Consider the following 25,636-nt stretch of genomic DNA (forward strand, 5'->3'; position numbering starts at 1 on the left):
TGGGCCCCTTTAGGTTTTGGTGTTGTCCCAGGTGTCACTGTGCTGTGGGCTGGGCTGGACTGGGGTTTGAGATAAGGCAGAACCTGCCAGAGAATTCTCCAAGTTGTATCGAAGGGCTGGGGCAGCTTGGGTAGGGCCAGCACCTTTCAAGAGACTAGATCTGAATTTGTCTCCTCTCAGGTGGTGAATGGGATCCAAGTCCCCATTTTCATCTGCAGAAACACCTTCAGTGGGAACCTAACCTCCTTAGAAGACTCTCAGCCCCAGCCAGGGCAGCCCCTACCTCACTCCTGGAGAATCCTCACCACACTGCTTCTAGGAAAGGAACACTGCATCCCCAGCCCTAGCACATAACAGGTCCTCAATAACCCTCTGCTTAACTGGCTGGCTAGCCATTTTCTAAAAACTTCTCACAGCAGCCTCAGAAAAGATACCTCAGGAGAGAAAGGGAGGCAGCCCTCCTGAACACCTTAGAACTCAGAATCCAATCCCAGCACTTGGGAGGCAGAGACAGGTGGATTTCTGAGTTCGAGGCCAGCCTGGTCTACAGAGTGAGTTCCAGGACAGCCAGGGCTACACAGAGAAACCCTGTCTCAAAAACCAAAAACAACCAAAAACCAAAAACAACAAAAACAACAACAAAAAGAATTCAGAATCTGTCCATCTTGTTCTGGTCCCTAAAGGTCATGTTGAGTGCTGCCCGTGGAGTGGCCCCCCTTGATCAGTTCCTGCCCCCAGCATGATGGGAGGTGAGGTCGATGGGGGATGGGAGAGGTATCTATGGGGCTAGAGAACCCAAGGTCATCTCAGCAGGGGCCACCAGCCACCAAGGCCTGTGGAGAAATAACTGCTTCCTTGGAATGTAAGGGGAAACTCATTAACCCCCGCTGAGATGAGAGAGCAGATCTAAGGAGAAGTAATGGGTTCTTACTTTATCTTAAACCTCGCAGGAATTGCTGTTGTTCTCATGAAAATAATTTTTATCTCTCTCCCGACCCAGGTGAGAGACCCTGGCATTGTGGATGTGGTGGGCATGGGCAGGGAACAAGGGACATCTTGAGGGTCAGTGGTGGGACAAGCACACACTCCCAAATGCCAGACCCGGTCTGCTTTTATCAGGGTACCCGCAAGGTTGCCAGAACCTCTTAGGGGATAATCCTCAGCTTTTATTAATAACTCTCCAAGTGAAGCCCCTCTCCACATCTGCATGTGTCCCGGGGTTGCCCTGCATGGCTGACTTCTGCTTCTGCTGTCCTCCCTTGTCCCAAGCCCCCTTTCCTGGTCATTACAGAATCTTATTAGTTGTTTTGTTTTGACTTTTTTCTTTCTCCTGTCCCCCCACCCCCCTGCGAAAAGTCTCCAGTAGTTTAGGTTGCCCTCAAACTCATTATGTAGCCATGGATGGCCCTGAACTTCTCCTGGTCTTCCTGCTGCCACTTCCCAAGTGCTGGGACTACAGGTGCCACCATACCTGGCTCTCCAGCAGACATCGAATGCTTGATTCTGTTCAGGAAATGTGTTCAACCTAAGAGTCTCTGCTCAGGCTGCTACCCCACTGGCCAGTGGACCCCAACAGCAGAGTGACTCCCCCACGACTCCAAACCAGGCCCATGATTGTTCAGGAGGAGCATTCGAGACACCTAGCTCCTGATGCACTGGGCTGCTGAGCCCACAGTCAGCAGCAGAAATGACTGTAAAAGTTAAATCTTTCTATTTATTTCAAGAAAGGACAAGGCAGGTGGACTTGGACATTTTATATGAAACAGACAAACAGAAAATAGGACCAAGTAATTAGTCACATTCATCTCAACATTGAAGTTTCAAGGCACCTACATTGAAGGAGGCCAAAGGGCGGTTCGGAGTGCACTTTGGTTTGTGTTGTTGTCGTGGTGGTGGGGTGTTTGTGTCGCCATTTTCTGAAAAACCCTTGTCTAGTGGTAGAGTTGGAGTGAAGCAGGTGGGCCATGAAGCTGGGCGTGGCCAGGCCTTCCAGAGAGCAGGGCCTTGTCTGCCTGCCAGTTTCCAGCTGCAGCTGCCGCCTGCAGCGGGGCTCCTAGTACTCAGACCCCCCCCCCCCACTGTTATGCCCTTCAGAGAAAAAGAAAAAAGAGGGGTGAGCTTCCAAGGGGCTCCAGAGTTCTGAGTCTGGCTGAAGAAGCAGGGGCTTGAAACATTGGTGTTCAGGGCCTGCTTCATTCCGTTGGACTGGGCAGGCATTCCACCTTTAGCAAAGAGCCAACCCATTCTCCAGAGGTTGGCCCTGGGCCGCCTCAGAGTTGGGAACCAGGCTATACTTCTTGTTCTCGCTTACTTGGCAATACCAACAAGCATCCATTGCACATTGGGAGGACAGCTTTGCCAAAACTTCCACTCTGTGGTCCTTACGTGGGACTAGGGTGTCCTTTGAGGGGACCTGTACCTTTGCCATCCTTGCTCACACCTGCTGGTGGTACTAGCCAGCACAGAGCACAGCTCTCCAGAGCCTGATTGGTTGACTCCCAGCCTCCAGTATCATCTCTCCCGTTTTTTTCTCTCAGGTGACAAGCCTCCTATACTGGGCCTGTGGTTTCCTCCTCAATCCTCAGCCTCACTGGAGGGCTGGAGGACACTAGGATCTCACCTTTACACTGTACCCTAGATGCCCAAGTGGCTTATCAGTTAAAGCCATTCTTAGGAGGTCATGCTGGGGGAAAACACCTAAGGCTACTTTTGGGGTTTGGTGTGTAGGGCTTCCCCACTTTGTGCCCAGACCTTCAGAAATGGGACTGGTCACAGGAGGGGTGGGGGACCTGCTACCTTGTCTTCCATCCAAGGCAGGTTGGGAGCTGTTTGGAACCATGGGCCCCTGGGAGGAATGAGCAGAGGCAGCCTGGGGCCTGCTGCGGCTTTGATTGTCGGTTCATGTCGTGCTTGTTTTTCTGTCTTGAAGAGAAAGTCTGATTAGTTCCTCCAGGCTGGTGGCTGGGTGCGGAGGACTCTGCAGGGGTGGTAGGCAAGGCAGGCTGTTGCCTTGGATCTTGTTTCTTATACCACCCCCTACCCCTGGGTCTCTCTAGTTTTCTGCCAAACCCCCCCCCCCCACCCACTTGATGCAAATCTTGGAGAAGGAAACTGAGTCACCCATTCAGGCTGTGGTGCTGCCAGATCTCGCTGAATCTTCATTTCCCATCTGCTGGAGATTTACCAATCCCGATGCAAAGCGGGGTGAGACACTTCTGGGAGAAGTTTCCCAGGTGAGCCCCTCTCCTGGCCAGGCCACCAGCCAGGTTCAGGACAGAAGGCCCCTCACTGCCAGCCCTCAGGCCTTTCCCATGAGTGGACAGATGGCAAGTGGGAAGAGGTGATAAGGGGTTCCTGGTGCCCTGCCGGTTCTCTGTCCCCAGGTGTGTCCCCTGCTGCTGAGTCGACTTGATGGTGGCAGTGTCTTGGGAGTGGGGCTGTGTGAAGTGGGGGCTTACCCACCCGCCCACTGGGCACACTGCCCACCGCATACCCACAATTCCCTCCTGGCACAAGCTGGACAATTCAGCAGCAAGGAATTCTGACAGTGGTTTCAGAGAGCCCAAGGTGGCCTCCAGAAGGAAAAGCAGCCCCAGGCTAGAGAGTTGCCTGGACACAGGTCAGGAGAGACATGAAGAGAGTTGGTGCCCTTCTCCTGTGTGGCACACTCTGCAAGCCTCTTATGATGGGAGAGTTGGAGTAGCCCCAGGGACAATGAAATCCCCAGAATCAGGGAAAAACATACATTAAAATCTGAAAGAGGTAGAGACAGGAGGATCAGAACTTTATGGTATGCTCATCTACAGAAAGGGTTCGAAGCCAACCTGGGCTATGTGAGACCCTGTCTCATAAAAAAAAAAAAAAACAAAAAAATCAAAGGAGGTAGCATGGGATATCAGAAGTCCAGTGCCAGATTCAAATCATCCGGGGTGGGAGTGGGGTGGACAAAAAGAAAAAAGTGAAAGGTGGGAAGAGAGAAAAGGAAGCCTTTTTGTCAGTTGTTTTTAAAGAAGCCAATGTGGATATTTCACACAAATGATTGGGACACTTCAAAAGAATCGGTAAATGCCTAAAAAATGTTGAGCGTTCCAGCAGAGCCCCAGGCACCGTCAGCTGGCTGTGATGGATGAACTGGCTGGCAGTGTTGAGACCATGGGTTACTCCTGGGTGTGAGGAACTGGGCTTGAGGGAACAGGTCCAGGGACATCCTGGGGCATGCATCATCCTGAGCCCAGCATGTGTCCTGTCAGTATCCCTCAGTACCTGCTGAGCACAGACTGGAGAAGGATGTCTTTGTACATGCTGTCCTGGAGGCTGTGATAAAGCAAGCGTGGGAACCGGAATCTTCTAGACAAAGACCCAGACCTTAGCTTAGGCTGGAGAGCTGTCAGTCACTTCCTCAGATAACGCTTGGGTGCTTCGTGGGATGCACAGGTCACCCTCTGCTTCCTTTGCTGGGCCCAAGCTTCTCTCTCCTGACCTTCAGTTTTTTTCTTTACAGCTGGCCTCACTCTTTCTCTGGCCCCAGAGAGCAGCAGGTCCTAGCATAAGGATACAGGACGTCTCATGGCTCTGGAGTCTTACTCTCCAAGTGATGGTGCAGGCTGCTTCCTCTGATCCAGATGTGGCTTGCCATCTCTCAAGGCAGATTGACCCTAGATGACAGGATCAGAGACTGCCCAGGGACTGGCACAGCTGCTGTATGACCTGTCCCAGCAACAGTGACCCTTCCTGTTCCCATGGCCCTGGCCCCAGCTATTCAATTTGTGAGTCCTTAGAGATCCCAGCTACTCAGGAAGCTAGGCAGAAACAGCTACTACCCCTCCCAGCCAGACCCGGAAAACGCCTGCTGTGTGGGCTGCCACTTGGGGCAGGTTCATAACCCACAAAAAAATCCCCCTTTCCCTTCACCTCCAAGGAGTTTAATCTCTTCTAATCAATTTAGCAGATTCGCTTGGTTGTAAATGGTAATGATTTGCATTTTTGAGCCTTTTTATCCTCCTTACCAAAAAAAAAAAAAAAAAAAAAGCCTCCTTGCTCTGCTCTCTGGAAAGCCTGTGAATTGCTTGTTAGTGCTCACCCTGGCACCTATCCAGCCTCAGCATCAGCTGCTGTCACCTGCGCCACTGTCTGTGTGAGTAGGGAGCGTGGCTCATGAGAGGCCTGCAGCCCCGACCCTGGCTGTGACTTGTCATCTGGCCCTTGGGGGACTCAGGCCACTGTGCCCACTCAAGCCTGTCCCTGCTGTCTCTGCATAGCTCCCCAACTGCTGCACCCAGTCTCCCTTGTTGTATTTTTCATAAGCAAGAGTTTCGGAAGCCTTGGCCTCCTCCCTGGTGTGCTCAGTGGAAAGCAGATGTCTGAAGAGGGCTGGCTTCGGGACTCTGACTGACTTGTGGGGGGTTGGGTGGAAGGGTCCTGAGTATGGCTCTGACTTTTGTTTCTTACTCTCTTGCCAGGGGCAGTGAGGGGGGAAGCTCAGGTTGGAAGGCCATTCCAGACCACTGCCCATCCCTTCTGTGGACTTGGAGTCCACACTGGCTCTTCCTACCCAGCAGGGGTTCCCCCACTGCCCTGAGCCCATTAGAACCTTCCAGACTCAGCATGGAGGGGTTGTTCTCACACGGTCTTCATGAAGCTAGAATCTGCCCCAGACACCCTCACTTTAGAGATGGAAGCTTGCATTTGTATATCATGCTCCTGGCTCCCTCGCTGGGGCTGAGCTGGGCAACTGACCTACTGGAAGCTCAGGGAAAGGGGTTCTGAGAAACCCTGTGCCCACGGAGAAGGAAGAGTGGCATGGAGCATGGGGTCAGGGATGGGCTTCTGGCCCAGGAAGGGAAGGCTGGAGTTCTTGCCACCATTGTCTTCCCAAAGCTGTCCTCTCCCTGCCAGCATTGCCCAGGGTAGATGTCCCCGCACCTGTTCTCCAGGTCAGTATCCCCCACACAGGACCAAGGCTGAGCTCCGCTGAGGAGAAGGCAGGCCAGGAGGCAGCCTTTCAGGGAAGATGGAGGCTTCCTCAGGAAGAGGATGCAGATGAGGGAAGAAAGGGAGCTTTTGATTCACGTCATGTCTGCGGAATTGAGTATGACTAATTAATAGATTTTATTCTTAGTAATCTCTTAAGCATTCCATACGTTGGGCCGCATGCCTGAGCTGAGCCTACCAGAGGCTTCATTCGCAAAATGCAAATGCCCCTGGCCCTAATGCCTCTCTCCTTCCCTGCCTTTTCTTCCCCGTTTTCTTTTTCTTTCTTTTTTTTTTTTTAAAGAGGAAATTTAAAGTAAAATTGCCATGTAATAGAAAAAGAGATTCCAATCTCTATCTAATTACCACGAAGGGTGAACCACTTAACCAAAGAAGTGCCACTGGCTTTTTTTTTTTTTTTTTTTTTTTTTTTTTTTTTTTTTTTTTTAAGTTTAAACTTGCCTTAAATGCCACAGAATACACTCCCTGGAGCTGAGGCCACGGAGGTTGTCCTGGCTGGTTAGAAACTGTGAGGGTCAGGCTGGCTGGCCGCAGACTTCCCTATGGAAATGTCAGCTGCACACAGACAGGATTCCATTGGCCATCCAGTGTCAACCTTGGTCTCCTTCCCTTCTGAGGGCACAGAGGAGGCTGAACCTCTTCTATTGTATTGTGAGGCCAGAAGCCAGGTTCTTTTGTCTCCTTTGGAGAATTGGGACAAAGGTCACACTTGGGGGCTTTCTGAAAGGATGTCCCCATGTGTGGTGCTGGGGACATAGCACAGTGGTGGGGTGTTGGCCTTGCATGGCCAGGCCCTGAATTTAGTCTCCCATATTCCTCCATCCCCAACACACACAGAATAAAAGGTACTGGGAAAATGTTAGGCTGAGAAGGGGTGGAAGTGACACAGGAAAGGCTCTTGGAGGGGCTGCAGGGCCATGGCTAGGCAGTGTTCACTCTGACTGGCATCTAGTGCTCTTTAGGGGGCAATGCCAAGCCTTGGGGTCTCCAACTGGGTGTAATATGGAGTGAGCCCCTCAGAGCAGGAAGCAGATTTGGTCCTCAGTCTTTGACATCCTGCCTGTGACTGTCAAGGCTCTGTAGACCAGGCTTACTCTGTGTGGGGGAGGACATTTACCACAGCCTTTGTTTCAAGCCTTTGGCCCACAGGCTCCTGAATCTCCAAGTAGGGTCTCCCGGGGTCTAGGCCACCTGCTGTTCCTAAATGTTATAATGACCACCAGACCCTTCCTAGGGCAGGAAATAGGGAAGGGGACATGAAAAGTCTATGGAACAGGGCAAATTACAGGTGCAAGGTAGGGGTGAGGACTCCCAGATTTATTTTCCTGCGGCTCTGGAGAAGGCTGGCACAGTGCCCTCAATGCCTTGTTCAGCATCTGGGACTCTCGTTACATAGCTCTCCTTACAGATGGGTCTCCTCTGAGCCTGCCAGGACCAGGGCAACATTAGGGTCATTGGGGACTGAAGGGCTCCAGGGCACATGTTTATACAGACCTGAATCTGAGGCTCAGGAACATTTCTCTCTTGACTTCATTATGTGGGAAAAATGACTTGGGATGGAGAGGAAGAAAGGTCTCCTTTGGAGTGATCCATGTCCATACCCCTTGGCCATTCCCTGGGGCTGGTGGGTTGGGGGTCTCCATTTGGTGTGATGACCCCTTGGGCTATGATCAGGAGCTTGTGCCTCGTTTCACTAACTCTGAGGCACCTGCCGGGTCCATTTCTTTCTATCTCATCTCCTCACTGAAGGGCTAGTTGGCTCTTTAATGTCCAGCAAGCGGATGCCCCACCAGGTACACTTTGGGCAGCTGCCTGGCCTCTTCTTCCTGCCTTTGCTTTGGACGGAGTGGCAGAGATCTTTTGAAAACATCAGTATCAGGAGCGGGACCTCTTCTCATCTGGCTGCCCTCAGACCAGCGTCTTCCCTTTGATGACTTTTTTTTCCCAGTGCAGGGCAAAGTGATGCATTGACAGATGGTGACCCGGGCTCCCCAGTACAGGACGAAGCAGACATCAGAACCCCAGGCACCGCTCTTTCCTCCTTTCCAGATTTGCTGTCATTATTTTATCATCGTTTTAATCTCATGGCTCACCACACTGTGGTGTCAGTTGATAAATGATAACGACATTGATTCCACAGGGAGGGAATAAAACCTTAGCTCTTCCGAGGGTCCCGGTCAGTATCCTTTTGGAGGTTGATTTTCTTTTTCTTTTTCTTTTTAACAAAGAAATCTGATTTTTCCCTCTTGAGAACAGATCCCCTAGTGTGGGCATGGCTGAGATTGTGTGTGTGTGTGTGTGTGTGTGTGTGTACACTGATGTCTCCCGGTGATTTTCTAAATTTTTTTTTCTTTTTTCTGGGCTTTGTTTGGGCAGCCATGGAAACCCAATAGGTCTAGTCAGCTGAAGTGTGTGTGTGCACGTATATTTATAAACAGTCCCTGTTTATAAATTACCTGTCCCAGGAGAAAGAGTAAACACTATTGCGGGGATAAACATCTATTGGGGAGGAACAGACGAGGGTATCGGTCATTAAGGAAAGCTTGTCACGCTATCAGAAAGGGGAGTGGCCCGGCTCTGGGCTGGCTGACATAGGATCTCCTACCATTGGACTGAGGCCCCTCCCCTCCACCTACACAAGGTCTACTTACTTACTCAGTGATTTCTAGGAGAAAGCAAGATTTTTGCAATTCTATTATCTGAGGAAATGTCAAGGACTGACCCACGAAGTGCTGAGAGGACAGACACGCAGCTCTATCTACCCATCCGTACTGAGACACAGGACACGGCCATAGGTGGGCAGACAGGTGCACCTCCACGTGGCAGGGAAGCTACAGCTTTCTTTTCAGCAGCGCTTTTACGGAGCTTGGTGAATGGAACCGAAGTGCTCGGCACTGGAAGGAAAAGTTTGACTTTTTTTCTTTAAATTGACTATGGTGTGTTGAGAGAGTATCTCAGAGAACGCCATATTTCTGTAGATCTGGGAAGGAAACAGCATGGAAAAGACCAGGGAAGAGATTTCAGGACACTGTCTCCACAGCAAAAAGTCTTTTCCTCCCCTGGCTCTTTTGTGACGAACCTGAAAACCTTTCATTGAGTTGTCACCCATGAGCAGCCAGAAGGACGGTTGCTTGGGGAGGGGCTCCGTGCCGTCATGTGTGTTTGTCATCTGCTTCTCTCTGACGGCCTCGAATGGAGCTCCAGGTGTATACAAATGTTGTACAGGTAGTATCAATCTGGTTCAGGAAAAAAAAAAGTCCCAACCCAACCCAACCCTTCCTGTGAGATTATTTTTAGTCTTTAACTCTCATGATCTGGTATAAATTACATCTCCAACAATGCTGAATCCCCCTCCTGCCTTCTATGCATTTATTTTTTAACTCCACTGTTGTGTTCTGCAAAATCACCAACCCTCCCCAAACTTTGCTTTCTGCTTGGAAAGTCACTGTGGAGTTTCTCTTCCTGGCTCCTGGTGTTGCAGTGGGCTAGACAGAGCCATGTGAGCACACCGGGGGCAGCCAGCCTCATGTGTAGGAGTAGTCCACATCAGGGATGCCAGCTTCCCGGTAGCCTCGTGTGGTGCCATAGCCAATAGTGTGGGCGCCCTTGCAGAGGCTGCTGCCATTAGAGGGAAATATGGTGTGCACCACGTACTCCTCTTTGGAGCGGTACGGGTTGATGGGTAGCATCTGCAGTCCTGGGCCTCGGATTTCTAGAATGGAGTTATCCTTTTTGGTCCCAGATTCCATGTAGTCATCCTTCTTCCTGCTGCCCCTGTTGTAGACCCTCTCTCGGGTCAGCAGCTCACCCGCCCGGTGCACATACCAGCAAATGGCTCCCAGGACCAGGAAGAGAAATACAAGAGCTACGGCACCACCAATAATGCCAGCCAGGGGCAGCCCCGCCATAGGGCCAGCATTCTGTTCCTGATTGAGTGTGGTGGTGGGGCCATAGCTATCAGCTGTCTCTGCCTTGGCACACACAGGTGTCTCATCAGCCACGTAGGTGTTGCCAGTCTCCATGGTGACCATACAGATGATGTAGGTGGACTTGGGTTCCAGTGCTGTTAGCAAGTACTCTGTCTTGTCCCCCTGCACCAGGGTTTCTGTGATAGAGCCCACGGCCGGGCTGTGGCCCAGACGCAGCCAACTGAGCCTGAAAGAAGAGGCAGGTAGCATGGCCTTCCATGTGATTCGGATAGAGTCTGCTGTCAGTGGTTTCACCTGGATGACCAATGTCTTGGCGCCATCGCCAGTGGCCATGGGGTAGTCAATGTTGGAGTCGGGGAGGCGCAGTCCTGGCCTTTTGGCCTTGAGGGTAAACAGAGAGCCCTGGGGCGTGGTGGCAGCGGCATGGTTGCTGGCTGTGGTCTTGGCGGCTGCATTAGCAGCACTGCCCTGTGACCCCGCCTCAAAGCACTCATCCATCTCACTGGTGATATCTTTGATGGCCATGCCCCGGACCTTCTCAGGGCCCTGGCACATGAGGCCCCGCACATTGACCACTGCGGCCCGTGCCTTCACCCAGTCCCGCAGCCACATGAGGTTACAGCCACAGAACCAGGGGTTGTTCCTGAGGAGCAGCTGGGCCAGGTTCCCCAGGTCATCAAACAGGCCGCGAGGCAGTGTGGTGAGGTTGTTGTTGGACAGGTCCAGCCTCTCCAGCTCCCGCATCTTGGCCAGTGTGTTGTAGGGAATGTGACTGATGGCATTGTCCTGCAGGTAGAGCTTCTGCAGGTGGGCGCTGGGCAGATTGAGGGGTGGGGCAGCCAGTGAGTTGCGTACTAGGGACAGCTCTGTGAGATTCTGCAGGCGGCTGAAGGTGTCATCAGCGATGCGCTGGTTGGCCAGCAGGTTGCCATCCAGAACCAGTCGCCGCAAGCTGTTGAGACCCTTGAATGCGTGCAGGGGGATGGTAGAGATGCGGTTGTCATCCAGTCTCAGCTCCTCCAGTGTGTGGGGCAGCCCCGACGGGATGCTGCTCAGGTGGTTCCGGCTCAGGAAAAGCAGCTTGAGCTGCTTGCTGTCGGCAAAAGCATCCTCCTCGATGCTCACTGTGGACACGGAATTGTCATCCAGGTGCAGCTTCTCCAGCAGCGGGATGCGAGCCAAGGAGTCCCTGGCGATGGTGCGCACATTGTTGTCCTGTAGATGCAGCTCTCGTAGGGAGCGGGGAAGATTGATAGGGAATTCATCCAGGTCATTCTCATACAGGTAGATGACCTGCACCTTGACCTTGGTCTTGAGGTCCTGGGGGATGCCTGCATTGTTGATCTGGTTGTTCTGTAGGTAGAGGGTGGTGGCATCATCAGGGATGTCTGAGGGGATGGATGTGAGTCCCCGGTCATTGCAGTAGATGAAGCCATTGTCACAGCGGCACACTGATGGGCAGGTGGTGCTATCGATGACCTCTGTGAGGAAGGCAATAAGCCCATAGCAAAGAAACAGCCAGTCCCGCAGGTCCATGGTGGCCGTGGTCATCACAACAGTGGCTGTGACAGTGGCAGCGGGTGTGGTGGGAGCGGTGGCAGCAGGGTATGCCACCACCATGGTGGATGGCTGGTAGAGGCCTGACCCACCTAACTTGGAGTCTCAGTACCTGTAGAGAGCACAAGATAAGTGTCCTGAGTGTGAGATAGTGTCGGGGCCTGGGGAAGGAGTCTTGCAGGGCTGAGGCCAGGCTGTAAGGGAGTCCTGTTCTGGAGACAGGTAAGCTCTGTGATGTTTAATGACTGCTGTTCACTGTGAATCTCATCAGGAGGGTCACACAAATGGTGCCAGCAGTGGGACAATGATTTAGGGTGAATGTCACAGATGAACCATCACTTTCCACAGACCCAACTCTGGCATGGACTCTGGGGCTGAAAGGAAAGCTTGTTTCTGAGAGACTGTGAGCTCAAGAGGCGTGTCGCCAGAAGCTTCAGGAAACACACAGCCAGTGTTGTCACTGGTGGGCAGTGGAGAGTGCTGAGCTCATTGTCTGGTGGTGAAACACCAGGTCCTGTTTGTCACCCATGTGTTTCCTACACAGCAGAATAAGGTGTCAACAGATCTGACTCCTGGCTCTGGGTTCTGTGCTTTCTGGGGAACTGTACCATAACTTATCTTTCTCCAGTGGAAATAACTTCCAGCTATTTCAGGGTATGCATGCGCGCATGCACACACACACACACGCACACGCACATGTGCGTGCGCGCACACACACATGTGCACACATGCAGACACGCACACACACATGTTCACTTACACATCAGCTTTCTTGATTTAAAAAAATGAGACAAATAAAAGGTGGAGGTGTTGTCTGCACACTGAGGAAATTTTTCTGCAAGGTATAATTTCAGTTTTCACAAATAGAAAGATTGCAGCATAGAGTTTTTTTGTTATTTTACTGTTCACAGTGGTAAAAAATCAATTAAAGAGAAATTATCTTTCAATCTCAGCTTAAAAAAAAAGGTGTCTTCATACAGCTGGCAAAGGCCTGCAGTAAAACTCAGGGTCAAGGAGGCTTTCAGGGAGGATGTAATAGCTTCTCAGACCCGATCCAAGGGCTTGGCCTGCGAGGACAGCACTGAAGTGTGGAGCATGACCAGCTCCTGCTGAGTGTTGAGTGGGGACCTTCCTAAGGTGCTCCAGGAGCCAGTGTCCTCACTCTTAACTGCACTCACCCTTCCCCCTTGCCTGGCTTTCTCTGTTCCTGCCAGTTTTTCTCTATCCAGTGAACCCCCCCCCCCCCTTTCAGGACCCTACTCAAGCGTTCCTCCCTCAACTTGGTCTTCCAGGTGGCCTCTGCCATGTCTACCTACTCAGCTAAGCATCACCTTGTCCTATCTGTCCATCTCCCTGCTCCTCACTCACATATCCAGCCTGCATGGCCCACATGGCCATGACCCCCCTCCCCCCTGCCCCACACAGCTCCCTGCATACCGAGAGCCCTCCGTCCCACTTTCTGCCTTGCTCTGGGGTTCACTGTGTGGTGTTGTTTCATTGGTCACCCTCATCAGAAACCTTGACACCAAGCTGGTCTCTGCTGAGGCTCCCTGGGCCCCTCTTCTCCTCTTACCTCTCACCCAGTGCCATCCAGTGTTCCCTATCCTGCCTCCCCTGCCCGGAACCCAGGCTCATTGACTCAGGTCTCCCTGCCACTCATCTGCCCAAACTCCTCCACCATCCCGATGGCTGTCAGATGGCACAGTGACATTTCTAAAGGACAAGGGGCCCTGTCATTCCAAGGTCACAGACACCCAGACCTCCAGCTGCACTCCAGTCTCCTTTTAATGGAGCCTGAAGGTCCCATCACGAGTCACTTTGTGAGCAGGGACCAGGAGTGGGACAGGGCAAGGCTGAGGGCAGAGGGCTTAGGCTTTTCCTAAGCTGTTTCACTCTGTCTCTGGGTTGTGGCTCAGCATCTCTGCCTGAGCCTCAGAGTCTGGCTAGAGGACACACCTGCTCCTGGCCAGCTGATGGGTACTGTCTGATGGACACAGGCAGCCTCTGCCCTTAGCTGTTCTGGGCCAGTGCCCTGATCAGGGCCAGACTTGTTAAAGCCAAAGCCAAGGCTGCCCCCACATCCCTGACAGGGGCATCTGTTCTCCTGTTTAGCTCATGGCCACAGGTCCCAGCCTCCCGAGACTCTGCATCATAATAGAGTCTAAATTGCACCTCTCAGAGATGTTTGATGGATAATGGAGCAGCAGTGAGAGGCAGGGACCCAAGGCCTTTCCACTCCTCTATCTGATGCCCATCCATCTTGCCCAAGCGTCCCTGGCCACCCTGCTTCCCCAAGGCCAACTCCAGTCTCAGCCCGTGGCAGCTTCAGGCACAGACCAGGCTGGGGAGGGAGACTGCAGCCTCTCTGGAGGAGCCCTTAAACTGCCAGGACTCTTGGTGGCCCTTTCACATTCCCTTGTGTTTGATAGTTTATGTGGCTGTCAAATTAAACCTGGTAAATTGCCCATCTTTTACAGGATCACTGGTCGTCATTGTGCAGATCACACAGACAGGTGTGGTTTGAGTTACATCATGCCCATTCTGTGACTGACCGACAGCAGGATCCTGACAGAAGGGGTGCAGAGAGATGGCTCAGGCTGGTGGTCTCTGTTAGCTGAGGGGGCCTAGGGGTGGGTGTGGGGGCAGTTACTGGCTCCTGACAATGGCCAGGACTAAGTACAGTAGGCTCAGGTCCTGCCCACACCACTTCCAGGCAGTGTCCTCTCTGGGCTTCAGTTTCCCTGTCTATGAATGTGGTTGACAGTTGCCCTTGTGTGAGGACTTAGGTGACACAATGAAATTATGTATGCAGAGTACCCCACATGCAGAATGCCCTTTCTAAGTGCAGCCTATGCCCCGGGGCTACCCATTTCCTCCTATACACGGGCATAGCCTCTCTGTTAACTGACATTCTGTGCCTGTCCGTCTTTCATGCCCTGTGCCCACTGAGTCGCCTATACCTGCACCCTGTTCCAGCCATTGAGAAATCAAAGCCTTTGAGAAGGAGAAACAGTGGGGCGGCAATTCAGCTTTCAAAATATCAGGGCCCTTTAGCACTCTGACATGCTGCACACACTGTTATGCTTCCCCAGGGCCTTTGCACATGCTGTTCTTGCCATGGTGACCAGTGTAGGCTTGCCTTTAGCCTCACAAGCCCCAGCTCTCCTGCCTCCTCCTGGAAGCTTTCTCTGATCCCGATCCTCCAGAGTCCAGCTATGCCCTGGCAAAGGTGGCTGAGCAGTGTCTGGAAACAACCACCTGCTAGGGAGACTCAACTCCTAGCTGCACCCCTGTGGCCTTCCAGTGCCCTGCCTGGATGTGTTCCTCCACTTTTGCAAGGGATAACTGGCTGAGACCTCACGCAGGAGCAGCTACAGACTCAAGGCCTGGCATGGACATATTATGGGAAGGTGGCAGGTACTTCATGGCCTTTGAGGGGACTGAGCTGGTCAGGCACATTCCCAAAGGAAGCCAGGCTTGGAGAAGATGGAAGGCTAGGCAGACTACCCCTGCTTCCTAACTCTGCCCCTCTGCCCCTCTTTTTGTTTGTCCGTGACGACAGTTTCGATGCTGGGTATCAGACATGGTCTTAGCTCCTATTAGAAGCAGATACTCAGATGATCCTGGGCCCAAGGAAGAAGACCATGCGGATAGGGCAGAGGCTCACAGCCTGCAACCCTATGCCTTTCCCAGTCCTAACCCGTGCCCTGGGTCTATTTTCTCTGGAAAGAAGGCCTAGCTGGACCTGGGGGAGAAGATGCCCCATTCTGCCCAGTGTCCTCACAGGCTGGCCTACACTCTGCCTACACTGGCTTCTCATCTTGAAAGCCAGGCTCATGGTGTCTGTCCTGTCTTCTCTGTCTTGGCCTATGGAGTAGGGTAGCTTCAGGTCTGGAGGCTTCATCTGTGAAATGGGACTAAGCATGGGACTTTCTTGGGTGCTTGTGAAGCTGAAATAGGTGACTTTTAGGCTGAGTACTCCCTGGCCACAGGGAGGGAGAGGTTACTTGATTAGCCACATTACTTCACTGGGCCAGATGTAAGTATAGATGAGGCCCAGGAACTTGAAGCTTGTTCCAGGAGTTTTTATGGGGGCACTTCCTGCAAACCCTGACTCTCTAGCACCTTCTCATCTTGGCTGTTCTGGTTCTACCAACCAGACTCACCCATCACTCCAAACAGCTTAGCCCCCAGACCTTGTCCAGTGGTGGCACTCAGCATTTGTACAGCCAGGAAGAGTTGGGGGCGGGGACTCTTTTCAAATCTAAAGTTAATTATTTTTCTAATTTCATGCCGCATGCATTATGTATCAGCCGTTATCGCTGGCAGTAATTGCAGACAGGTATGCAAATCCACCAGAGATGAACTGCGAGTTCACCTAAGCGTGTGGGCCGCTGGGTGGGGCTGGGCAGAAGGATGCCCTCCTTGGCTTCAGAGAAAGTGAATCGCTTTAAAAAACAAGACTTTCAAATTGTGTCTTAGGAGGTTAATTATATTGATAGCAGTGTTCGATATTAAACTATGCAGGGCCAGGAAGGGGGAGGGAGATGAAAGGAGACACATGTAATTTTGTTTCTTTCTGTCTCAGCATCTCTTAATGAAATGGTCCTCCACCTGATGCTGCTCCCTGGGTCCCTTTGGAGTAAGGTTGGCTTTGCTGGGACACAGTTCCTTTTGGGAAGGAAAAACCAAGAAACAAGGAGAGGAAGAATGAAGAGGGCACAGTGCCCAGTGGGCAAGTGAGTCCTCAAGACCAGACCTGAGCTCCTTGATTACCTGCAGGAGCCTAGAAGAGAGGAGCAGGTGTGGAGGAAGGGCTGATCAGAGAGACTCCCAAGCAGGCATGGAGACCAGGGCCTCGCAGAAGCAGGGAACCAACCGGCCCTGCTCTCAGTGAGGACTCTACTTGTGATCTCCAGTTTCCTGGACTCCCACTGGTGTCTGGCCGTTTCCATTGGACCTAAACACTTGCTTTTAAAGTGTGGTCCATCCTGTGCCCAGAAAGAATAGAAAACCGAGAGAACCCTGGGAGTAGGAGGAAGAGGATTCCGAGCCCATCCATCTGCCTTTTAGAGATGTGGAGGAATAGGCACCATGGGTGTGTTTCTGTATTGCTCTGTACCTTATCTTTTGAGATAGGTCTCTCACGGAATTCAGAGCTTACCCGTTGGCTGACTGGCTAGCCAGGGACCTCCAGCGATCCACCTGTCTCTACCTGACTCCAACTGCCAGAATTACAGACATGTACTGCCATGCCTAGCTTCAGTGCGGGCACTGAGGACTGAAGCCAGATCCTCATGAGTATGTAGCAGGCACTTTACTGATGGCACCATCTCCCTAGCCCACATTATTTGAGCAGAAGAGGCAGGCTCTATAATCTAAAGCCCAGAATTAGGCAGCTAGAGAAAAGACAGAGGTTGGACCATCAGCACCACCCCAGAGGCCATGATGACCTGGGTGTTCCCACTACAGCAGTCCTGAGAGGCAAAAAATTCTGTCTGAACTATGAAGAGCTGCCCACCACCTGGCCCTGACTCACTGCCCAGTGCTCAAATTCAGTGGCTCTGGAGAAGCAGGCCCATGAAGGCCTGGCTGTGCCCAGCTTGGTAGCCAGCTTGGCACTGTCCAGCCTGCAGGCACATCACCGTAAGTGCCTACGCTGTGAATGCATGGACGAGTGGAAAACCGAGAGAACCCTGGGAGGGGGAGGAAGAGGGTTCCGAGCCCATGCACCTGTCTTTTATAGATGTGGAGGAACAGGCTCAGTGGCAGAGCCTTCTACCAGTCTCTGCTAGGGGCTGAAGTCTTAAGCCCTTCCCCACAGAGTTGTAAGAGCAGATGATGGGACAGCCATCAATCTGTGGACTCTTCTTAAGGGTCCAGGGGGCGGGGTGTCTTTTAGGAGTAGCTGGCCTTGTCTCTTTTCAGCTGGCTACAGCTCATGTGTACAGAGAGGCACATTCAAGGAAGAGACCTGCCCTAGTTTACACCACTCTCAACCAGAACCCACAGGCCCATCCCAGGTACCTCTGCCCCCAAAGCCCAGTGTGTTCCTTTTGTCTCTTCTTCTGGGTGCAGTGAGGTTGCACGGAGCCTGCTGAGCAGATTTCCCACCAATTCTTTGAGCAACAGGATTGCTGGAAGGTGGCTGCTGTTTCCCTCAGGCTTGGTCTGGCCCTGGGGATTATCCCCTAGCTCCTCCTAGGGGATGGGAGGAAGTTGAAGATGCAGAGAGGAGGACCACAGGCAGGCGGGGCCCAGCTGTGTGCTTGCGGCCCTGCTGCTTGGTTGTCGCGCCTTTATAATAAATAACAGCAAATAGCCCATCCGCAGGGCATCCTTCACGCCAGTGGCTAATAACACGGCTATTAATGCCCCCGCAGACGGCGTGCGCAGCGCACAGCTCTGACGGATGTCCCAGGCCCTGGCGCAGTCATAAATCAGCCCCTCTCCTGGGGCAGAGCGTGGGGAAGTGTCATTTTCCATCTTGGTAATGAATTGGGGCTTCCCTGCCCTGCCCAGGGCACTGAGGGGTTCTGAAGTTGCCAGGATTACTGTTTGCAGAGGTATTGCCCCTCCCCTCTTCCCCCCTGGAAGTCTAGGAGGAGCTGGCCTGGCCAGCCACTTGCTGTGTAGCTTTGGGGAACCCACCCCACCACTCTGAACCTGTTTGTCTTCTCTAGCCAACAAAAGGGAGGCCAGTGCAGATGATGCCAGGTGTGACCCCTGATCCAGTCCATCCTGGATCTCTCTGGCCACAGCAGGCCAGAGAATCTTGCTATTTTGAGGGTAGCAGGTATCAAAGCTGGTGTTCTTGGTCCCCTAAGCTCTTGCCTAACAACCAGTTACAAGGCCTCACTGTTGTCCCCTTTGTACAGAGCAGGTGGCCAGCAGACCTGGTAGGGAAAGGCCCAGAAGGAGATATTCTCCCTGCTGTGGTTCATTCCCAAGTGCTCTCCCTTACGCCTGACAGAGCCCTGTAGCGATCCTTACCCCAGCAAGCAGAAGGCTCCTGTTTGGGGGCCATCAAAGGGCAAGACTCAATTGTCCCCCTCATGTGCTGTGCCCCCTCCAGGTGGAAGAAGACTTGTCACCTTTCTGGGCCACCAGGGACCCTTTCTCCCTTACCCTAGACTCTTACCTCCTCTGCTGTTGCTCCTTGGAGCGAATGGGTCCCACTGGTCACTGCTTCAAAATTCCAGGCCACACTCACATCCTTGGCCCCATGTCACCAGCAGGCTCAAAACCACAGACTATAACTCTGGGGCAGAGGGAGCACGGGGGCACACAGCGTATGGAAGTCTTGTAGTCTTGCTTGTGGCCAGGCCTCAGATATGGCTGCAGGTCCCCAGCTTCATCTTTGGCACCCTAGGCCACAGGCACTGATGGCTTGGCTCTCTGGAGTGACGGTTGTGTGCTTGGGGTGCGCAGGGCACCCCCGGGGACTCCTGAGCAGGGCATGCCCTATGGCCCAGTGCCAGTCCCCGGGGGGTGTGGCCTCTCCCTGGCCACCACGTCCACCACAGCTCTTTGTAACTTTGGTCTTTTGTCCACAGGCGGCACCTCTCCTGAAATGTCCCTGATGGGACTGCTGCCCTCTTTTCTTTACCAAGTTTTTTGTTATTTTAAATCCCTTTAAGTCACTTGGCAGAATGGCTCAGTGCAGAGAGCGCTCTTGCGTGACAGAGCTGAGAGGGAGCCACTCTCCACAGAATCAGTATTCCTGCCACTCAGGCTGCATCTGTGTGTGTGTGGGGGGGGGGGCGTCTGTTACCCTCTGAGGAGTTCAGATGTTCACCACTGGCTGCAGCCACCTCGCCTCGCACTGCTGAGCTGTCAGGCCTGTGTGCTCTGCTTTGGGAAGCCACTTTAGGGGGCAGGGGCTGGTCTGCTTGGCTGCTCCTGTTTGTAGAGAAGCTTCTGGAGTGGGTGAGGCAGAAAGGTAGGTTATTCCTGCTTCAGCCCTGGGGCTCAGCTGTCCATAGTGGGGCCTTTCTTACCTGCCCCCTGGTTCTTCACCTGCCAAAGAACACAAGTGATCAGCCCCAAAGAAATCAAGAGCCACAGAGACAAGTACCACAGGCATCTATGGCCATAGCCCCATTGCTCTCATTTCTTCCCAGTCTGGGTTGGTTTGTTTGTTTGCTTTGAGACAGGATCTCACTATGTAGCCCTGGCTAGGCTAGAATGTAGATCAGGCTAGATACCAATTCACACAGCTCCTCAGGAAGTCTGGTTTTGGTTTACAGTGCTGGAGATCAAAGCCAGGGCTCAGCACACTAGGTGAGCGAGCGCTTTGCTGCCAAGCTGTGTCACTAGGTCCGCATCCTTGAACAGGTACCAATTCCCTCCAAGCCAGGCAAGGCCTGAGATTACTGTCCCCACCACCTGTCACCTTTCCAGTTGAGGTAATGTGTGGAGCCCTTTTGGGTAACTACCTGAAAGGATTGGGCAGACAAGAATAAAGTTTAGGGACTTGGCAAGATGGCTTAGTGAGTAAAGACACCGAACACCAAGCCTGAAGGCCTGAGTTCAATCCCCAGGAACCCACATGGTAGAAGGAGGGACCTGACTCTCACAAGATGTCCTTTAACCACACACACAAAGTAAATAAATAAGTGCTGTAATAACAACAACAACAAACACACCTGGGGAGTGCCTGGCTGTGCAGAGCCACCCATCCAGCCTAGAGCAGCCTCCATTTCCCCAGCACATGCTCCTCTGGCTAAATATCATTTGAAGGCTCCAACTGGGACATCCTGGACTTGGCTTCCAGAACAAGCTCAGCTTTTTTGGCTCACCAAGGGCCGGTGAGGTGGGGTCTCCACTGTCCCCGAGCTCTGTCCTTCAGCTGTCTGCTCCTGTGAGGCCAAACTTTTCCACCCCCTGCTGCCCTTTCTTCTGTAGAGACCTGGGATGCTGCAGGCTGCCCCCAGGAATACAAAATGAAACATAGCTATCCCCTCCTGATTAGTAGCCAAGAAGGCCCAAGTCTGACATCTGCATTCCTCTGCAGGCACCCCTTTTTGGACAGGAGCTTTGATGGCAGATCTGAGGGCATAGGCCCAGCTGCCATCAGGGTACTTTCCTTTGTAGGACCAAAGGTGGCTGGTTCAAGGCCTATTTAGTGCCTGCAGCTGGGACATCTAGAGTGTGTATTTAATAAGTCCATGTGCCAAGCAGAGGTGGCTGTCCATGGCTGCAGCCCACAGGGAACACATGGGAAGAATAGAGTCTATGGTCAGTGTATAAAGAAACGATGGGGCAGAGCTCTCTCAGAAGCCTTCCCAGGAGGCCAGACAGCAACACAGAATCACTAGGGCCAGCCAGGGCTGCAGGTGCCAGGAAGCAGGTGGGGACAGTCGCAGGCAGGCAGGGTGGGGTTGGGCAGGAGGGAAGATAAGCTGTTCCTGCAGTGGGGGCAGTGGTAGCTGCAGCCTAAGCCATTATTGCCATTACCACCCGCGTGATTTCATCCAATTATAAACTGTAATTTCTCTCTGAAAGCGAGGGATGGAAAGAGTCCAGTGAGGTCATCTGCCTTCCTGGACAGGACAAGGAAACTGTTTTATATGCTAGAAGCGGGAAGGTAGCAGCTAGACCACCGCACACACACAGGATGGGGGCTGTATCCCAGGAGCCTGGAACCCCAACCTCCTCTCCATAACAGCCTGATCAGGCTGGCTTACTATTGCAACCTCCGCCTTCCATATGGCCTTGTAATGTCCCCCAGTGAGAGTAATTCAGACAGTCCTGCATGCATTGACATCCACGCAAGTGCAAAAACCCAACACAAGCAAACATGAAAACAGAAGTGCACACAGATACCTGTACACATCGCTGTAAACATTTAAATCCATGCACATGTGCAAAAATGAACACATGCACACATATGCATGACAATTTCATGGTCAAGATGTTCATACAATTGCACCCAGGAATGTATGGTATGTAATGCACTCCCACGGCCATGCGCACACTCATGAACACACATTTACACATGGACATGAGAATATACAGAGACTGACAGGAATGTGCACATAGCCACATTTGTAACAGTGCACACATGTGGCATGGGGGCCTTTCCCTGCTCTGTCACCATCCTGTGAGAATTCTCACACGCTATCCTCCCTGCATTAGGCACCCTCTCTCTGAATATATGCTCTCACAGTTATAATGGTGGTGATGTAACAAGGTGAAATGGGAGAAAGGGAAGGCTCTAGTGCCTGGCTCAGGGCCACGAACACAACAGGTACTTCATAAATGCGCCCAGCATACTTCTCAGTTTGCTTTCTCACTGGAGAAAACAGAAGTCTGAGTCAGGCTCTCCTGGGCCTGCTGGTTACCCCACCCACTCTGCTGCCTTCCTTGAGTCCTCATAAGGACCTTTACTGTGTGGGCAGGTCTAGCTAGGGTCTCCTTTCTGAGGGGGCCTCTCTGGTATCTGAGACATATCCTGGCTTTCCAAGCGAGCTTGGGAGTGCGAGCCCAGGGCATTGTTATGGCTCTTCTCACCTGTGGGTGCTTAGTTATGGCCACCTGCGGCCACTGTACCAAATGCACGTGGCCTGGAAGAAGTATGTGAATGTGCTTGCTGGCAAGCACCTGCCCCAGAACCCTGCGAGACTGAAAGGAGCCATGTCCCTGCAGTAGCTGTCAATGCTATCATTTGTGTCAGCCAAGAAATCTGTTGGGCCCTAAGAGACCAGGAATGGGTTCTCCTTAGCCCCACAGGCAACTCTACTGAACCCCTCTCCCCTGGATCTTCCCTGTGCTCACATTCTGGTCTAGTCTCTGTATCAGCAAACCTTTTTTTTTTTTTAAAGTCTATTGAGTAAAATCTTCCATCTGTCAGCTCTTTGTCACACATGGTTCCTTTTGTTACCAACAACCCTGGTAACAGTATTGGCAAGCACTGGGTCCACAGCTCTACTTTGTCCTTGGCATTTTGATCTGATGGGGGCCATTCATAGTATTATCTAGCGGGGAGCATGCGCCCTACCCTTCTCCCCCCCCCACCTGTGTGGTCATCTCCCCTAAGCCTGGTCCAGTCTGGTGGGTTAGGGAGGCTGGGAAGGTAGGAGGAGGGCTTTACAAAATTACTCAATCTGCAGGAGAGCCAGGGCTCCAAATTTAGGCGTTTTCTCTTCCCACTCCATGCCAAGACCTAGTGAAGCAGGACTTCGTCACTAGACAAACACAGCACCTCCAGGCCACAGGTTCCTCCCAAGGCTTTCTCATGCCCTCCCCTCTCCATTTCCCCATCCACCCACCCATCCATCCAACCTTCCAACCATCCAACCACCTCTCCCCCATCTCATCTATTTGCCCACTCACACTCATCTACCCACTCAGGATCCACTCATCCATCCTACCCACACGCATCTACCCACCCAGGATCCACCCACCCATCCACTCATCCAACCTACCCACATGCATCTACCCACCCAGGATCCACCCATCCACTCATCCATCCTACCCACATGCATCTACCCACCCAGGATCCATCCATCCACTCATCCATCCTACCCACATGCATTTATCCACCCAGGATCCACCCACCCATCCACTCATCCATCCTACCCACATGCATCTACCCACCCAGGATCCACCCATCCACTCATCCATCCTACCCACATGCATTTATCCATCCAGGATCCACCCATCCACTCATCCATCCTACCCACACGCATTTATCCATCCAGGATCCACCCATCCATCCAGTCATCCACTTTCCTCCCACCCATGTCTCTGACATCAATCCCTATAATTCATCCACCTCACCTAACAGACTCAGCCCAGTCATGCTCTGGGCACTGTATCCAAGGAGCCCAGTTCTCTAGGAGGTCTCCATCTTTTGGGAAAGCCAGTGGCTAGCAGAAACTACAGTGTGATACACACACACACCAGGCACAGCTCAGGAGAGAATGATGAATGTCGTGGGGGAACTTCCTGAAGAAGATAACACTGTCCTATGATTCAGGCACCCTTCAGGCTCTCCTGAAAGACACATGAGAACTTGGTGGCAGCCATACAGCCCATGTCTGTCCCTCAGGGCTTGCTGCAGAATTTGATGGGTCTTTAGTTTTTCTGTTCATGCTGCCTTCCAGATCTACGCTTGCCGATATTAATTCCTGTATTAGCAATTAGCCTACCTGTTTTGCTTCAACCTTTGGCTCTTAGGGATGGAGTTTCATGTGCATGGTATTAATCAGATGCCTGGTGCGTTCTGTGTAACCCAGGGGCTCAGTGGCTAGCCCATTTAGCCCATCACATTTGAAATGAAAGTGTTGCTGCCTCCTTGGGCAGAGCTGCCCTGTAGCTCAGGGGCCAGAGTTCCCATCATAGCCAGTAGGCTGGAGATGCAGTGAGCTGGGAAAGGGGGGGTTGTCTTCATTCGGACTACAGGCTGCAGGCAGCATCTGTATCATACTTTTCTAGATGAAGGGGCTGTGATCAAACAGACTTTGTTCCGAGGCTGTTTACTGCCCCCTGAGGATGGCCAGACACAGGGCCAGTCCTTTCTTCTTCGTCACTAAGGGTGGTCACTCCGCTTAGGCTGGTAGCACTACCACAGTGACAGGGCAGAGTGACAAGGACGGAGGGCTGCAGGCCAGGAAAGGGGCCAAACTGCTCTTAAAACAAGATCGGCATAGTTGAGAGTTGAGTAGGAAGGGTAACTGAGGCAGAGGGAACAGCATGTGCAAAGGCTCAGAGTGGGAGGACTTGTACCCTCCGAGGGCTGAAGGCAAAGCTCTGGGTCAGTGGAAGGCAGTGAAGCTGGGGTGGGGAATGGAGACCTGGTTTCAGAGGAGCTTGGATCGGTATGCTGAGGGACCTGGGTCTTCATGCCAAGCCTGACAGGGAGCCTGCTGGGAGTGTCCAGGCAGGGAAGAAGAGGACCCCACTTGCAATTTAGACAAATGAGTCTTTCCTGTGTGGAGAACTGAGGATACTAGGAGTGGGGGCTGGGCTGGGGACAGTAGGCAACAGGGTCCTGGGAAAGGAGCTGACTCAGGCAGGCTCCAGGTTCAGCTCCCCAAGACGTGCCTGGTATTCCGTGGGTACCAACCATCTTCCTTGCTGGAGAGCAGCTGAGTGATCCTGGTAGCACCAGAGCAGGCCAGTTTCCAAATGGTTCCCCAGCCTCAGCTCTTGGCAGCCCAGGCAGGGGAGCACAACATGGGCCCCAGATGCTGAGGTGTGGCCCTTGGGAGCACAGCTCCCTTCCCTGCTGTGGAAGGGCTCCTCCCTCTGCCTGGCACAGCATGGCCAGGGGCAACAGTGGGTGGGAGGGGTAGAAATGAGTCTGCTTAGCAGTGTGAACTTCCCAACCTGTACTCTGCTAGGATTACTGCCTCCTAACAAAGGCCCAGGTTGAAGGGACTGGTACTTGTGGGCCAGGCAGGTCAAGGGTGTCTGTGGGAGTTTCCCACTCTGGACCATTGCCAGTCCCTACCTGGAAGAACAGATACATCCAGAGCAAGGAGGCTGGGAGGAGTGGAATCCCAGTTTGTCACTGCATGTACACATATGTGCATGTGTGTAGGCCAGACGACAATGGGAGCGATTAGAACTGCTGCCTGGAGGGACGGCTTCACTCAGGCAGTGGAGAGACAAGAACAGGGAGGAGACAAAGAGGCCCCGGTTGCACAGAATGGGCCTGTGACTTTGAAACCTCTGAGCAAGGGCAGTGGAACTCCTGGACTGAAGAGCTGAGTGGGCACCAAGCAGGGCAGGCCATGGGTGGCTGGGCTCCTGCAGGGACAGATGGCTGTCCTAAGTCTCTGCAAAGAGAGTTCACCAGGGTGGCTGGGACCGTTAACTTGGGAGTTGGTCATAGAGGCTGTGGCCTGACCTGCTTCATTGCTCTTGGGAGGGACAGTGACTCTAAGCCCAAAGGATGGGGCCGGAGTGGCAGTCTGAGGCCCATGGGACTTGCTGGCCCTCTGTCCACCAGTGCCAGTCAGGAGGCTTCTCTGCTGGCCAGGCCCTATTCAGTAGGCTTTGCTGTACCTTGACCCCCGCACCAGGAGGGCCTTGACAGCCTGGGAGACATGATGATGAGTCTGGTGCCAGTAGCTAAGGTCAGAACCTCTTTCAGGAAATTGGCCCACTTTTGCCGGAAACATCAGTGGCTTCTTGACCCTGTCCACCCC

At 52.7% G+C, this 25,636-nt stretch overlaps 2 protein-coding genes across 5 annotated transcripts in view; one reads left to right on the forward strand and one right to left on the reverse strand.

Annotated features, from left to right (window-relative positions):
* Macrod1 (mono-ADP ribosylhydrolase 1) overlaps nucleotides 1-25,636 on the forward strand; it is a 139,405-nt gene that overhangs the window by 29,078 nt on the left and 84,691 nt on the right. The gene's annotated exons all lie outside the window — the stretch shown is intronic.
* Nucleotides 1,695-25,636, reverse strand: part of Flrt1 (fibronectin leucine rich transmembrane protein 1) — a 77,725-nt gene continuing 53,783 nt past the window's right edge. For all 3 annotated transcript variants that reach the window (XM_034489898.2, XM_076916396.1, XM_076916398.1), the window contains 2 exons: nucleotides 18,619-19,496; nucleotides 1,695-11,589 (listed from right to left, as the gene is read on the reverse strand). In XM_034489898.2, coding sequence (XP_034345789.1) covers nucleotides 9,516-11,540 — 2,025 coding nt within the window. In that variant the 5' untranslated portion in view covers nucleotides 11,541-11,589; nucleotides 18,619-19,496 and the 3' untranslated portion in view covers nucleotides 1,695-9,515. The remainder of the gene's footprint in view (nucleotides 11,590-18,618; nucleotides 19,497-25,636) is intronic.

This window comes from Arvicanthis niloticus, chromosome 1 (genome assembly GCF_011762505.2).
Source record: "Arvicanthis niloticus isolate mArvNil1 chromosome 1, mArvNil1.pat.X, whole genome shotgun sequence".
NCBI classification, from domain to species: domain Eukaryota; kingdom Metazoa; phylum Chordata; class Mammalia; order Rodentia; family Muridae; genus Arvicanthis; species Arvicanthis niloticus.